Source organism: Bubalus bubalis, chromosome 2 (genome assembly GCF_019923935.1).
Source record: "Bubalus bubalis isolate 160015118507 breed Murrah chromosome 2, NDDB_SH_1, whole genome shotgun sequence".
Classification (NCBI taxonomy): domain Eukaryota; kingdom Metazoa; phylum Chordata; class Mammalia; order Artiodactyla; family Bovidae; genus Bubalus; species Bubalus bubalis.
In genome coordinates this window covers 34,682,574-34,697,056 of record NC_059158.1, presented here as the reverse complement: position 1 = coordinate 34,697,056, position 14,483 = coordinate 34,682,574, and the positions used below count along the sequence as shown (strand labels likewise).

At 53.4% G+C, this 14,483-nt stretch overlaps 1 protein-coding gene across 2 annotated transcripts; it reads left to right on the top strand.

Annotated features, from left to right (window-relative positions):
- The first annotated feature begins 35 nt into the window (after window positions 1–35).
- On the top strand, window positions 36–14,415 carry RSPH9 (radial spoke head component 9). 2 transcript variants are annotated; one of them, XM_044929749.1, is made up of 6 exons: window positions 36–766; window positions 1,101–1,208; window positions 4,858–5,023; window positions 7,016–7,145; window positions 7,553–7,699; window positions 14,194–14,415. In XM_044929749.1, exons 1-6 carry the CDS (start codon window positions 753–755, stop codon window positions 14,352–14,354), a joined length of 726 nt encoding a protein of 241 aa, XP_044785684.1. In that variant the 5' UTR covers window positions 36–752; the 3' UTR covers window positions 14,355–14,415. The 2 variants fall into 2 exon arrangements, with proteins under 2 accessions (XP_044785684.1, XP_006069349.1); XM_006069287.3 differs by lacking the exons at window positions 36–766; window positions 1,101–1,208 and adding an exon at window positions 1,309–1,547.
- Window positions 14,416–14,483: the final 68 nt, after the last annotated feature.

The following is a 14,483-nucleotide window of genomic DNA, read 5'->3' as shown; positions in this document are numbered from 1 at the left end:
TCGGAAAGGGACAGGCTGAGGGGTCAACTTAAAGGGAGGGAGAATTTTGAAGAAGGGAGGTGGAAGACATTAAGGCAAGTCTGATCCCTCAAGTCCTACTTTAAAAAACCTTCACAAACAATGTCTAGACAATCAAAGTTAATTATCCAGGTAATTTAGACACTTCTTGGCTTGGCATTGGGGCCCAGGTCATTCTGATTTCATTAATCTGCTCCAAAGGAATCCAGAAATTAAAAGATCAGTTCGTCAACAAATATCATCTTCCCTGACAACAAGCCTCCTGAGGCACCTGTTTATCTCTTTTAACCTTGGCTGGGCACTCCAGAGATGCATGTGAAGAAATTGTATCTAGCCCAGGGAGTGAAGAGCCCCAGCTTCAGTGGGTCAGGCCTTTCATCTGTTGCTACCATTTGAACCTAAAAGCAATAGGCGTGGGACCTGAGGTAGGTAAATGTAGGTGGTAGGGAATGTGTAGCTGTTGATGTTGTATATGAAAATGTTGAACGGGAAGTGTAGTCCATAAACTCACATTTTGTAACCTTTTTTGCACCCTCCTTTCCCAGGGTGTGGCCCTATATGGTCCCCCATTGCCTAGCCAGCCCCTCCCTACCCCCACACACTGGAGTCCTAACCATTGGACCTCTGGGGAATCCCCACTCCCCCTTCTAGGTCTTTGTTTGCCACTTAGCTGAAACAATCCTATGAAAGGGAAAGATAAGAGCCATCTGTGAAGACTGAAGACAGTGGAATAGATGGACCCCATTCGGTAAGACCTGGTTCTGGGGGGGATTGATTGTCTTGGGAATTTAGAGCCAGGAAGATCTTAAATTCTTTTCTTAGGGAATTCTGAGGCCAAGAAAGGACACGAATGGAGTGAAATAATATAGCTAGTCTTACTGTTGTTTTTCTTCCCAAGCCCCCATTGCGTATGTTATACAATGAGGACTCAATAAATGTCGACTGTGTGGAGGGGTTTTAGAGGAAGCAAAATAGCCCTGGAATTGGGCTAAATTGGGACCTCCAACTTACCACTGTATCCTGCTTATTCTGGGGTAAAACCATGCCGTTGCCGTGACAACTGAACACCTCCCATCACCCAGTGGGGAAAGGAAGCAGGAGGGAGCAAGTGTACGCCCAGGCTTTTCGGAAGCGCTCCTTGGCAAGAAGGGCTGGCTGGCGGGCGGCCCCAGAAGGCTAGCCTGCAGAAGGTCAGGTGGGTGAAATCCTGCTTCCGGTAGGGTGGAGGGGCGGGGCTTTGGGTCTCCATGGACACGGCTTCTCCTAGCAACCTGGCGGGCGTTAAGCAGAGCCGCTGGCGCGATGGACGCGGAAAGCCTCTTGCTGTCACTGGAGTTGGCGTCTGGCAGTGGGCAGGGCCTTAGCCCGGACCGTCGGGCCTCGCTACTCACTTCTCTCATGCTGGTTAAACGTGACTACCGCTTCGATCGGGTCCTCTTCTGGGGCCGCATCCTCGGCCTCGTCGCCGATTACTACATCGCTCAGGGCGTGAGCGAGGACCAGCTCGCACCGCGCAAGACCCTGTACAGGTGGAGAGGGCGCCCCGACTGGCCAAGGCCGCAGGGGGATACTGAGGGAAGGGCTACCGGGCCGGGAAGGGGCGAGTGGGAGGTAGGACCTAAAGGGGCGGGTTCCAGAAAGCGAGCGGGTGAGATCTGAGAGAGCAGCCCCAAGAGGACACCTGGGGAGAGGCACCAGAGAAACTTAGAGGCTGATGGCTTAATAATGGAAGCAGGGCAAGAACGGAGGAGGGGCAAGATGAAAGCTTCCGGAGAATGAAAACCCAGAGTAGGAGCCCTGTGGTGGACCTAGGTTTCCAAAGAGAAATTTTGGAGAAGGGTCCAAACTAAAGTTTGGCTTTAGTTTGGAGAAGGGTCAGAAGCCTTGAGGAGTAGCGGGGAGCTCTTTGGAAATGGGGCCTGAAGCATTTGGGGTGGAGGTGTTGGCTCATAGGAGGCACTCCAGGAAGTAGTGAATAAATGTGGAATGGAAAGGAAGGGATTTAGAACTGAGGAGATTTTCCTGGACACTCCATTTAGGACCATCCACCCTCCTTTTGACTACCCCGTTGATGGGGAGCTCCCCATCTTACAAGCGTTCTGTTCAGGCTGAAGAAAGTTGGAGACTTCATTTATCTATCCATGCAGCAATCCAACATTGACTGAATTTTTCCGTGCTAGACCTGGGGTTAAAAAGATGGCTAAGACTCTCCCTATCTCCAATTTATTCACACCCAGCAATTACAGCAAAGCATCTGAAAACTAAGACAGAGGTGTACACGAAGGGGAGGCAGGGTGCGACATTCTCCTGGAGAGCATCTTTTTTGTTTTTTTTTTGCCTTCAAGATCTCAGCTTTAAGATCTTTATTCCTTTTGCATTTTTTGGTAAATTATTTTAATTGGAGGCTTATTACTTTACAATATTGTAGTGTTTTTTGCCATACATTCACATGAATCAGCCATGGGTGTACATGTATCCCCCATCCTGAACCTCCCTTCCCACCTCCCTCCCCATTCCATCCCTCTGGGTTGTCCCAGTGCACCAGCCCTGAGCACCCTGTCTCAGGCATCGAACCTGGACTGGCGATCTGTTTCACATATGGTAGTATGCATGTTTCAATGCTATTTGGAGAGCAATTTTAAATAAGATTACTGAAATCTGAGAGATGACCTGGAGTTCTCCAGGAAGGAGCTGGGGAAAGGCATGCCAGTCAGAGGGAAAAAACTGCAAACTTGCTGGCTGGAGCTCGCTTGGGGTGTTTGGGAGAACAGAGGGTAGGCAACCAGGACAGTGGCAGCCTAGGGTGTTGTTTGTCCATAGGCTATGCAGAGCCACTGAGGGCCTTCAATCAAGAAGAGCCTGCTCGGACCTGAGTGGGCAGAAGGGTCTGGAAGTGGGCGAGCATTTGGATGTCTGTTGCAGACTGAAAGGAGGAAGGAATGGAGGGGTGGGGTTGGAAAGATTTCAGTGGTAGAAGTGGCAGGACTTGCAAATAAATGGGGAAAGGTGAAGAGGAGGTCAAGGTTGATCCTTCCTTCCATCTCAGGCAGCTGGGTGAGGGCTGATGCCATGCACTGGGAAAGAGTTCAGGAGGTACTAGGGGAAGCCCAGCGAGTTTGGTGTCAGGTGCCGTGGGGCAGAGTGGTAAGGAAGCATACTAAAGTATGGATCTGGAGTCCAAAAGAAAAATTTGGACTGAAGATAGAGATTTGAACCTCACTGTATTCCAATAAGTTTTTATTTCTCTAGCACCTAGTATGTGCTAGGCATTGATCTAGACATGGGGAATTCAGTGCTAAAGTCCTTGTCTTCATGGAATTTACATTTTAGTGTGTGTGTAGTGGGGAGGGAAGGCAGACAATAAACACACACACATATACTGCATATGCTTAGCATTGGTGCTAAGTGCTAAGGGAGACATGGAATACAGGGTGGGGTACTATTATAAAAAGGGAGATCTGGGATGGCCTCTCTCAGGAGGTAACATTTGAGAAGAGACCTGAGGCAACTGAGTGAGCTATATGTTTATCTGAGGGAAAAGAATTCTAGGCAAGTGCAAAGGTCCTGAGGCAGGTGTGTGTTTAGTGTACTTGTGGGATCCTGTAGAGGCTAGTGTGGCTAGAGAGGAGTGAGTGAGGGGGAACCACTGCACAGAATGAGGTCAGAGAGGCCGAGACAGTCATGCAGGGCCCTGTGAGTGCTTGGCTCAGTGGGAGGTCACTGGGAGAGTCTGCACAGAGTCACAGTCTGGCTTAGGTTTTCCCAGTTGGGTGGGGACCAGACCAAAGCGGGAGCAGGTACGAACATGGGGAGACCAGTTAGGAAGCTGCTGTGATATTGGGTGAGAGTAGGTGGTGGCTTGGATGAGGGTGGAAGCAGTGGAGGTGGTGAGAGGTGACTGGATTCGGGGTGTCCACTAGGGAGTAGCTGGGGTTCTGGGAGTCAGGTAGGTGAGACTGTGGAGACAAAAGAGGGCTGAGAATAGATCCTCGGAAACACTTAAGGCACTGGAGAGGAGGAAGGGGAGGTGTCAAAGGAAGCAGACATGGAAATGCACGTGTTGGCTTGTAGGTCCCATGGCTGGCCTTCAGAGCAGTTTCTTGGGGTGCCAGGGGTGGAATCCTGGTGCAGTGGTCAGAGTGAAAGCGGGGTGGGAAGGAAGGGCTCTGGCAGGGCAAAATGTTCTTGATTATGGTCCAGAGTTGGGGAAGAGGAGGGAGGGGCAGGAAAGGGGCATTGCCCAGAGGGGCATGGATTTGAGGACTGTTAGTTTTATAAAGCTGGGGTATCTTCATGTTGTGAAGGAGCCAGTGGAGAGTGAAGTGGGGAAACAGAGCAGGCTGGGGATGTAGGTGCTGGGTGGATGAGGGAGGAGCGGGCGGACACCCCTCCCGGCAGGGTGTGAGAAAGAAGTGACTGGGCTGGCGATGCCCCTGAAGCTCTCAGAGGAGGAGAGCTCCCGGAGCCTGGGCCGGGAGAAGCGTGGGGGAGATGGCTGTGTATCAGCTCAGCAGGCAGGCTGAGCATGGCTGTGGGCCCTCTGGAGCAGAGGGATCTGAAATTAAGGCAATTCAGCTTCCAGAAACTCATCTGTGGTCTCACAATCCAGCTATGTAGGAAGATGCTCTTGGAATCTTGGCAGACTGAAGCTTTTAAGAAATTAAGTTTTATGTCATCACATATGGGGTGGGGTACACCACAGGCTCTTGCAGTTTCTAAGGGGGAAAGGTGTGACTCCCAACAGCCTTTCTTGGGCCTCAGCCCTTTGGGAGAAGGGGCAGGGGCAGGACGCTGGAATGAGAGGAGTTAGAATTGGGGTCATGTGGATGTTGTTGGCAGCCTGAACTGCATGGAGTGGAGCCTCCTGCCTCCCGCCACAAAGGAGATGGAGACACAGACGTCTGTGGTGAAGGGTCGCTTCATGGGGGACCCCTCCCATGAGTACGAACACACTGAGCTGCAGAAGGTGAATGAGGGTGAGAAGGTCTTTGAAGAAGAAGTCGTGGTGAGTGAAGACAGGAGGAGGAGGGCCTGAACACAAGGGGCTGGGCTGGTGGACACTGGTGGCGGCAAGCACGGTCATCATCACAGCCACTGGGGCCATGGGGCCTGGGGCGCTGGGTGTGCTCGGCCCTGGGCCTCCGTGCCGGCCCCCTCGCTCCATCCTTATGGCCCTAGGACGCTGGTGCATTGCCTCCAGGGGGTGGAGAGGAGGAAACCTCTGTTAAGTCACCTGCCCAGCGTCACATCACTCCTGAGTGATGACAAGGTGGCAAGGGGATGGGCAGCTCTCGGGAGAGCTGGGTTATGGGCCGGGGCTAGGAAGAAGCGGTCTGTGCATTGCTCTGGGATCAGGGGGTGTGCACAGGTGCTTATATTTTTGTATAGATTTGTATTTTACTAGGTAACACATTCAGGCTTCCCAGGTGGCCGTAGTGGTGAAGAACATGCCTGCCAATGCAGGAGACATGAGATGCAGGTTCAGTCCCTGGGTTGGGAAGATCCTCTGGAGAAGGGCATGGTAACCCACTCCACTATTCCTGCCTTGGAAATCCCATGGACAGAGAAGCCTGGCGGGCTACAGTTGATAGGGTTGCAAAGAGTCGACACGACTGAAGAGACTTAGCACACACACACACACACACAGATAATACATTCACTTGAAACTGTTAGCAGCGATTACTTTTAGGAGATAGGATTATGGGTGGTTTTAATTTTCTTAGGTATATTATAAAATATCTCCATATTACCCAGATATTCTACAGTAAGCATGACAGCTTTTATATTTTAAAACAGCAAAATAAGCAACATTAAAATATGGGATTGCATGGTTGGAAAATAACCCAATTTCTGAAAATAGACAAACCTGTGATTCAAAATCCAACCTTTGCCCTTGAACGTGGGTGAGGCCAGATGTCTGGGTCTAGGTCTGTGATGCTTCAGCTGCAACCCCCTGCCTGCTGGACAAACTCTACAGCCTCTGTTTTCTCTTCTGTAGAACTGAGACTTGTACAGGTTAAATGAGGTGCCATTTTTTTTGGCCTTGCCATGAGGGTTGCGGGATCTTAGTTCCCTAACCAGGGATTGAACCCACGTCCCCTGCATTGGAAGCACAGAATCTTAACCATTAGACTGCCAGGGAATTCCCAAGGTGATGTATTTAAAGCACCCAGCCTAGACACTTATTAGTTTCCATCTTCTCCTTTGTAAACAATTCCAATCAGCAGCCCAGGGGAAATATGTGGCTGAATGACTCTGGGGTCTCCCAGTGACTTTTTCCCTGTCAAGTGCTGTTTTCTCCCCAACATCTCTATGAAGTCCTTTTGTTTGGGTTGGGGTTGCCCTTGATACTGATTCTAATCAAATTTCATCTGTGTAAACATGTTACAGTATGGGGTGATGTTTGAGAAATGATGTTAAGTCAAAGAGCAGGACAAGAAACTATGTAAACTGTAATTCTAATTTTCCTTTGAATATAGGCATAGGAAAAAAGAACAGAAGGGATTATACCAATGTGTTCTCAGCGATTACCTTCAGCAGGTGGGATTATGATGGCTTTAATTTTATTAGGTATATTATAAAATACTTCTCTATCACCCAGGTATTCTACAGTCAGCATGATAGCTTTTATATTTTAAAAAGGCAAAATAGGCAACATGATGACAGAATGGTTTGTTTCTGGACTGGTATATAAAACACTGTTAATGGTGTCTGCTCCCAGTGAGAGCAACTGGGGGACCAGGAATGAGATGAGACACTGCTTTTTATTATTTTTTAAAAAAAGTTTTAAATATCGTACTCCCCAGCAGTACGTATTACCAATTTAAGGATGGGAGGAGGGAAGGCAGGCAAGGGCTTCACTCATGGTGAATTTCCATGCACCTGGCATCTCTGCGTGATGACCCAGGTCAGATGGACATGCAGGGGGCCCTTGCATGAGGCATGACTGACTGGGCACAGCACCCCAGCAGGGTAACTTGTTTTCCTGTCTCCTCAGTTCCAGATCAAGGAAGAGACACGCTTGGTGTCCGTTATTGACCAGATCGACAAGGCTGTGGCTGTCATCCCCCGAGGCGCCCTCTTTAAGACCCCTTTTGGACCTATCAATGTCAATCGGACCTTTGAAGGTAAGTTCTCTTCCCAAGCACAGTCAGACACATGTCTGGGAGTCCAGGGGAACCTCAGAGAAGGAATAACTGTTGCCACATCACTTGGGAGGAACTGCCGAATGTCGTTACTGGACCCTGACTCTTTTATGCCTGAGTTGAGAGAGTGTCTGGCCACCTGGGTTTGGGGGTGTGTGCGGGGCTGGGCTCCCCACATTTCTCCATGCTCCTCCTCCGTAGTCTGTTCTCGTCGCAAGGGCCGAGCTGAGTTCTGGCTGAGAGAACGCTGGTCCCTTTCCACCCTTCAGTTCCCCATCAGTAGCTGACTGAACCCTCTGCAAGCCCCTCCTTGTGGTCTCCAGTCAGAGAGGGAGGGGACTGTGGAGCTTGGGGATGACCATCCCTTCCTACCTGCCGCCCCTTTGTAGGACTGTCCTTGTCTGAAGCCAAGAAGCTGAGTTCTTACTTCCACTTCAGGGAGCCTGTTGAGCTGAAGAACAAGACCTTGCTGGAGAAGGCTGAGCTCGACCCGTCCCTAGACTTCATGGACTCTTTGGAGCATGACATCCCCAGAGGTAACGGCCTTTGGTTACTTGGAGGACATTGGATATACCCCCAGGTCAGAACAGTGGGCCATACCACCTGCCATTCCCTCTTAAGAGTGGGACCCACGGCCTGGGTGGGAACTGGGAGTTCAATATGGGGCCTTGAGTAGGAAGCTCCTCCAGGGCCCAATACAGGGCTCAGCTCCAAATGTTTGCAGACAAAAGGATTGTCTTCCAGGTGCTTCCACAGACAGGAAATCTCTCTTGATTTTTATACCAATCTTGAATGAAGGCAAGTTGGGAATTTCCCCCCACCAAAACATCCCTGAAAACACTAGCCGTATATACATCTTCACGGTTGGTTTCGGGGTTAGATCCAGTGCTTGGCACACAGCTTGTGCTCGGGGAGTAGGTGCCGACTGGCCTGCAGAGGGCCACCTGCTAAGGAAATGAGTTCTGTACGTCTGCTCCTGCTAAGTGTGCTTTTAAATCATAAAACATACAACTTCAGAGGCCTTCTTGTGCTTCAGGGCCCACCTGGCCCAGGCACACAGCCGGCAGTTGGTGGGGGTCAGAGACCCCGGTTCCTCCCTGGGCTCCACCAGTAGAGATGAACACATCCTTGGAAGATGCTCTTGCTGGGCTCTGCATCCCAGGACAGGTGCCAGGCTCTGGGCATTCAGGGGCCACACCTAAGGCACTGCCTCAGTACCCCTGCTTTTTTCCCTCCCCATGCTTGGTGTTCTGAGAGCTGGAGGGATCTGTTGTTGATGGCAAAGACAGTGATACTAGGAACTACTCATAAAGGCAACGGCACTGCTTACTGTGTGGCAGGCACTGTGCCCAGTCTTTCCCATGCCTCATTTTTTTTCCTTAGTTCATTTTAATCTTCACAGTTGATCTGTGAGTTAGATACTATTATATCATTATCCCCATTTTACAGATAAAAAAACGGAGGCTCAGAGAGTTAAATCCAAGGACACAGTATGTGTTAAAGCATTAGACTCCAAGGCTCTGGCCTTAATTGTGGTGTCAAACAGATGGTGTTTTCAGTGGATGATGGGAATCGCGGGACAGTAGTCACCCCCATCACTAGGGGGAAACATTTCTGAGGAGCAATGAGCAACCCAATTGGGCTGGAACTCAGGGTAGAGGTGGGACGGCAGTAGTCGTTAAACACAAGGGCTCTGGAACCAGAAAGCCTGCGTTGGAACCCTGAATCTGCTGTGTACTACCTGGTCACCTCAGACAACTCCCTCAATTTCCTTGTGCCTCAATTTTTAGAAGGGGAAAATTGATATTTTCTACCTCATTGGGTTGTTATGGAAATTAAATGAAAAGCAACACATATACAAAACATTTATGATAGTGCTTAAGACATTAAGGACTCAAGTAAAAATCAGTAAGTATTACTGATACTGTTTTCAGTAGCAAAAGGCCTTAGAGGGGGGTTGGGCAGGCTAGGGAGGGCCCAGAGGGCCAAAGGGTAGGAGGGTTTAGTTGCTCAGCTGTGTCCGACTCTTTGTGACCCTATGGACTGTGGCCCTCCTCTGTCCATGGGATTTCCCAGGCAAGGATACTGGAGTGGGTCACCATTTCCTTCTCCAGGGGATCTTCCTGACCCAGGGATCGAACTCACATCTCCTGCATTGCAGGGAGATTCTTTACCACTGAGCCACCTGGGAAGCCCTAGGAGTAGACCAAGGCAGTAGGAGCTGCAGATCTGCGATAACAAGGCAGTGGCGCATGAGCGGATGCAGAGGGGCAAGCCAGGGCTCCGGAGGCCGTTTTGGGGCTACTGCAGTGCCGCGGGGGCCGGGCCATGGGTCACAGGTGGCTAAGGGCTGCCAGCAAAGAGTGGCTACGCTGGCCTCCACCACACGGGGGCACCAGAGTCAAGCTTCCCTGAGCATAGACTGGGGATCCCGGACCCGGCAGGGAGATGGTAATAGAGGGTGAGAATTTCTTAACCATCAGACACACTTTCCAGATTCCCATTACCTCCTCCAACTCTGTGCTCCCCACCTGACTAGGGGCTGGAGGGGACTGCACATCCTTGGTTGGTAAAGGGAGTTAGGAACACTGTGGTGGTGGGACCCAGTGCCAGGGCCTGCGTGGCCGACTGAGAAAAGTCCTCTTAGCACCCCTAATCTGGGGGCAGCAGTCCCTCCCCGATTCGGAGCATGGCTGGAAAGCTCTGCCCAGTGCGGACTTCTCAGCCGTGGCAGCAGGGAGCCCAGGGCCAGTGGATGAGGCTCTCCCTTCAGAGTGCTGGGTGACTGTGGAGGGCGGGGGATGGAACAAGGGGGCCTCCTCCCCACCCCCCCGGAACCTAGACTTCTTGCACTTACAGTGGGCCTCAGGGCTGAGAGATCAACTGATGATATGACACCCCAGTTCCTCCCCGAATGCTGCCTGTCCTTAGTGCTGGAGCCTTAGGAGTGAGGGACTCCCGGAGTCTCCTGTGTCTGAGCGCTGGAGGGGAGAGATGCTCCTGGCCTGACTTTGGGAAACTCCACAGTTCTGGGCCTCCAGCTCCTCTCCTCCCACAGCCACCACCAGAAAGCCTGCAGGAAGTCTGGCCGGGTTTTACTCAGGATGGTTTGGTGGGGCCTGTGGTATGGCGATGGAAATATGGCTGGCTGGGGGAGAGCAGACACTCTGACTCTGCTCCCAGACTCCTTGCAATATCTGCCCCTGAAAGAGCAGAAGGAGCTGCTGGGAGGCTGCCCCACCAGGCAGACAGTAGCCAGAATGGCTGGGTTGCTAAGTGAAGCAAAGTCTCAACGATGAGTTCCCTGAGGCACCAGTACTGGTCGGAAGGATGGGATCTGCCCAGATAGGATCAGCTTCCTTTCTGGGTCTGAAGCAACTGTTGAGGGGAACTCTGTATCACCTGTGAGCAGGAATGGGTCAGGCAGTCCCTGAGACTCCTGCTCTCTGTGGCCACATGGATTGGCCAGGCGCTCAGCAGCTGGTCCCTGGACCACCCTCGGCTGGAGAGAGGATGTAAGAATGTTGCCTGGAGCCGTTTGTGGCCTCCCGAGCCGTCCCACTGTGCCATGGGGTCTGTGGAGTTCTGTGGGAGTAGGGCTTTGGCAGCAGAAGCATCCTTCTGGCAGACACAGGGCAAAAGCCAAGAGTAGGTGAGACATGGAGCACTAAGTCAGGATGCCAGATTTCTGGGCAGTACTCTGCTGTTCAACACTCCTTAACCTTCTATGCTGTCAGCAAATAGCCACTGAGCAGCTAGTACGTCCCAGGGACAGGAGATGCTGCTGTGAACAAGGCACCATCCTTGCCTCACAGGCGTTTGGGAAGATCAAACTAAACAGAGGATGTGAAGTGGCAAGGTAGAACAGCAGGTGCCGCATAGGTGTCCTGGGAAGCAGAGCATGCGGGTGGAGGGCAGAGCGCCTCTCTCTGGGCTGGAGCAGAGATCTCAGGGACTGCCGGCTACGAAGCAGCGAGGGCTCCAGCACAGTGCCCAGAGTAGGCAGCAGAGGGCAGCAAGGGGCCTGCCTGCCTGGAAAGCAGCTTTTAGTAAGTGATGGCTGGGAAGAGGTGGGGGACAGGGGAGACAGCACTGGAGAGGGTGGGCAACGCGGGGTCTGGGATCAGCCCTCTCTCAGAGGGGGCAGGTGGCACCTCCCTTCCAGTCCAGTGGAGGTTCAGGTGACAGGTGCTCGGCCTTCTGCACCAAGGGGCTTGGCCTTGCCTATCAATAAGACTGGGAACTCTTTGGCGTGTCCCCGCCCCCACCCCCTCCCATGTGCTGTGGCCCTGGTGTCGGGGACTGGTTGCTCTGAGAAGGGGCCTGTGGCCATTTTTGTGTGTGTGAGACAAGTTGTGCGGTGCTGGTCTGAGTGGATTTAAGCCATTTACCGCCCCTGGACAGCCCTGAACTCCAGCCTGGTCCACTCTCCTCCTCCAACTTAATCTCAGAACTTGGCTGCCTTTCTTTCTGGAGGGCAGGGGAATGTAACTATGATGAGCATCTCCCAGCCTGAGCTTCCCACACTGGCAAGGTGAGAGAGACCCCAAGGCCCAGGAAGACTCCTGCTCATGCAGGAGGCCCCATTCCTGGCTTACCAGCTTGTATCCCACCACATCCTCAGAAAAGAGAGCTTGTGGAGAAGACTGGCTGCCAGGGGGCTGGAGGGAAGGTCTGGGGAGACGGGAGACAGCATGGGCTGCTTCCCCTCGAGTCCCATTGGCGGCGGCTGGCTGGGCCCAGCCTTGCCAGCAGCTGCAGTAATAAAAGTGGGTGAAGGTGAAGCAAGAGCCTGGCTTCCCAGGTAGATGCTACGTGACTCCTGGCACGTTGAGAGTATGTGTTTCCTGGGCGACAAGCTGAGCCAGGGACAAGGAAAGGACAGAAGTGTGACAGGAATGCAAGGGAGGGTAGGAAGTAGTGTCACTGGCTGGCCAGCCCTGCACATACTACTTCTGTACTCTGCCAGCACCCTGGGCCTGCATGGCACAGATCCCCAACCCTAGTGGGGAAACCCTGTTTCTCCTTGCTCTTGCTTGGCTAGTGTAGGGGGAGCCCCTGATGAGCCTGGCCCCTCCCCCACCCACTAGAAGCAAGAGGTGGCCAAGCCCTAGGTGGGCAGGCTGGTACCGGGAAAGCCAGGACCGTCCTTGCTCAGGGTATGCCAAAGCGCTGGTGACAGGGAACTGTTGAGTGTGTATGGATGGGGGACTCCAGTTCTTTCTCCAGGGCAGCATTTGGCCCAGGGTGGGGGGGAGGCGGCGGGGCTGTAAGCTGCCTTCTTCGGGTGGTCAGAGCCTGACCTTTTTCAGTTCCAGGGGGCTGTGGCTGTGGACTCCTGGAGCAGAAAGGGACTCCCCAGATGCTGCTGCGGGGACTGGCACAGGGAGCTCACAGGGGTTACCTTCCGGGGGTCTGTGTTCTGGCCAGAAGCTGCATACGGTGTACTGGGAACACTTTGTTCTGTCACACCCCTTCTCCTGTTACCCCTAGGCCATCTGTTTTCTGGAATGAATGACTAGCAGAGCAACAGGCTAAGGCTCCAGAACCTGCAGGCAGGTTTACGAGGTGGAAGATCTCAGGGATCCAGAGAGGCATGCTGCAGGAGCTGGGGGAGATACTCCCCATTTCTCTGACCACCCCCACCCTCCCAGGCAGTGCCCAGTCAGAGCTCTGGGAACCTAGGGACACTCTTCTTTCTCGATGCTATCTGGCTGGCACTGAGGGGGCCTGGGGGAGTGGGGTCAAGCCTACACTGTAGCTTCTGCTTCATCACCTCACCCTTGGCTGGTGGTGCTTGGTGCAGGCCACCGCAGAGTGCTGAGGTGGCCCCTGCGTGGGCACCCCCCAAGCAGGTTAAGGCCACCAGACTACATATACCCCAAAAGCTCTAGCTTTGACCTGGGCAGGTGCTGGAGCCCTGAGATGGGCTGAGCTGCCATCAGGGCAAAGGGTGCCTCGTGGTCAGGTCTCCTGTAATCAGGGTGGCCTCTGGTGGGTGGAGCCTGAGCTCCAAGGCTGCTGGGTGTGGAATGACCGGGGTAGGCCATGGTTGGAGGAGGCCTGGGGGCAGCGACGCAGCGGGAGCCAGGCAGCCGGGCTGGGCTGGCAGCTGATGAAGGCCTCGGCGCAGTTCTCAGTGCATCACTGGCTGGTCCAGCACCAAAACCTTCAAAGCATTTGCCTTTCTGGCAGGGGCTGGGGCAGAGCTGCGGCTGGGCTGGGAGAGGCCTCGGCGCAGGGGAATAGAAGCTCCAGATCTGCATCCAGGGGCGATTTTCCCAGGCTCCTTCCTCCCACACAGCGGCTCCCTCCCTTGGTTCTGGAGCTGTATCAGGCCCTTCCCGCCAAGTCCTCGTGGCTGCACAACTCAGCCCCAGGCTGGGCTGCTCCCGTCTGGGGAGCAAAAACCAGGGCAGAACCCAGGACAGACAAAGGCTCATTAGCTGTGGCCCAAGTCCCCTCCCACTAAGGATGGCTCTCAGTCTACCAGCTGCCAGAAAAGGGCTATTGAGCCGGAGGCCTGAAAAGGCCACACTTTTATGTGAGCCTGGGCAGGTCTCATCCACCTCAGAGTTAAGCTGCTGGGCCTGGAGCAAAATTTTGCAAGAGAGGTGAAGCACACCAGGACAGCAGGCCACCAGCGAGCCCGAGTGCAGGGAAGAGAGGAGCCTGGCGTCTCCCTGGCCTAGCCCCAACCCCACTCCGCCTGTGCATGGGTGACCCAGCTTCCTCCCCCATGCAACCTATCACTGGACTTGCTGACAGGAACAAAATGGACTGCTTTGAGTTCCACCTCTTTTCATTTCCTTCGCCCTCCCTCTGGAAGTGGCTTTAATGAGCAGTGAAATGGCTCAAAGGCAATCAGGAGGAGTAAAGCGCTGGGATAATTAAATTGTCTTCCCCTTTCCCAGTGGAACCTTCACACTCAGGCCTGGCTGCCTGGAGCTGGGGTTTCCGCACCCCCAGTGGGGCTCTGCCCCCATGATGCCCAGGCCTTGTCCTCTGCTGCTTCTTCCCCACCCCCCAGGGTCTTGGAGTGTCCAGATGGAGAGGGGCAACGCCCTGGTGGTGCTGCGCAGCCTGCTCTGGCCCGGCCTCACCTTCTACCACGCTCCTCGCACCAAGAACTATGGCTACATCTACGTGGGCACCGGCGAGAAGAACCTAGACCTGCCCTTCATGCTGTAGGCGGGCCGCCCACGGGGTGTGCAGAGTCTGAGCAGTATTTTCATAAAGGCGGTGAATCTGGTCGGTCTGTTCTGTGCTGCTTCCCTCCCACCTCCACCTCCATCTGGTGTCCAGGCTGAGGAGAGGCCC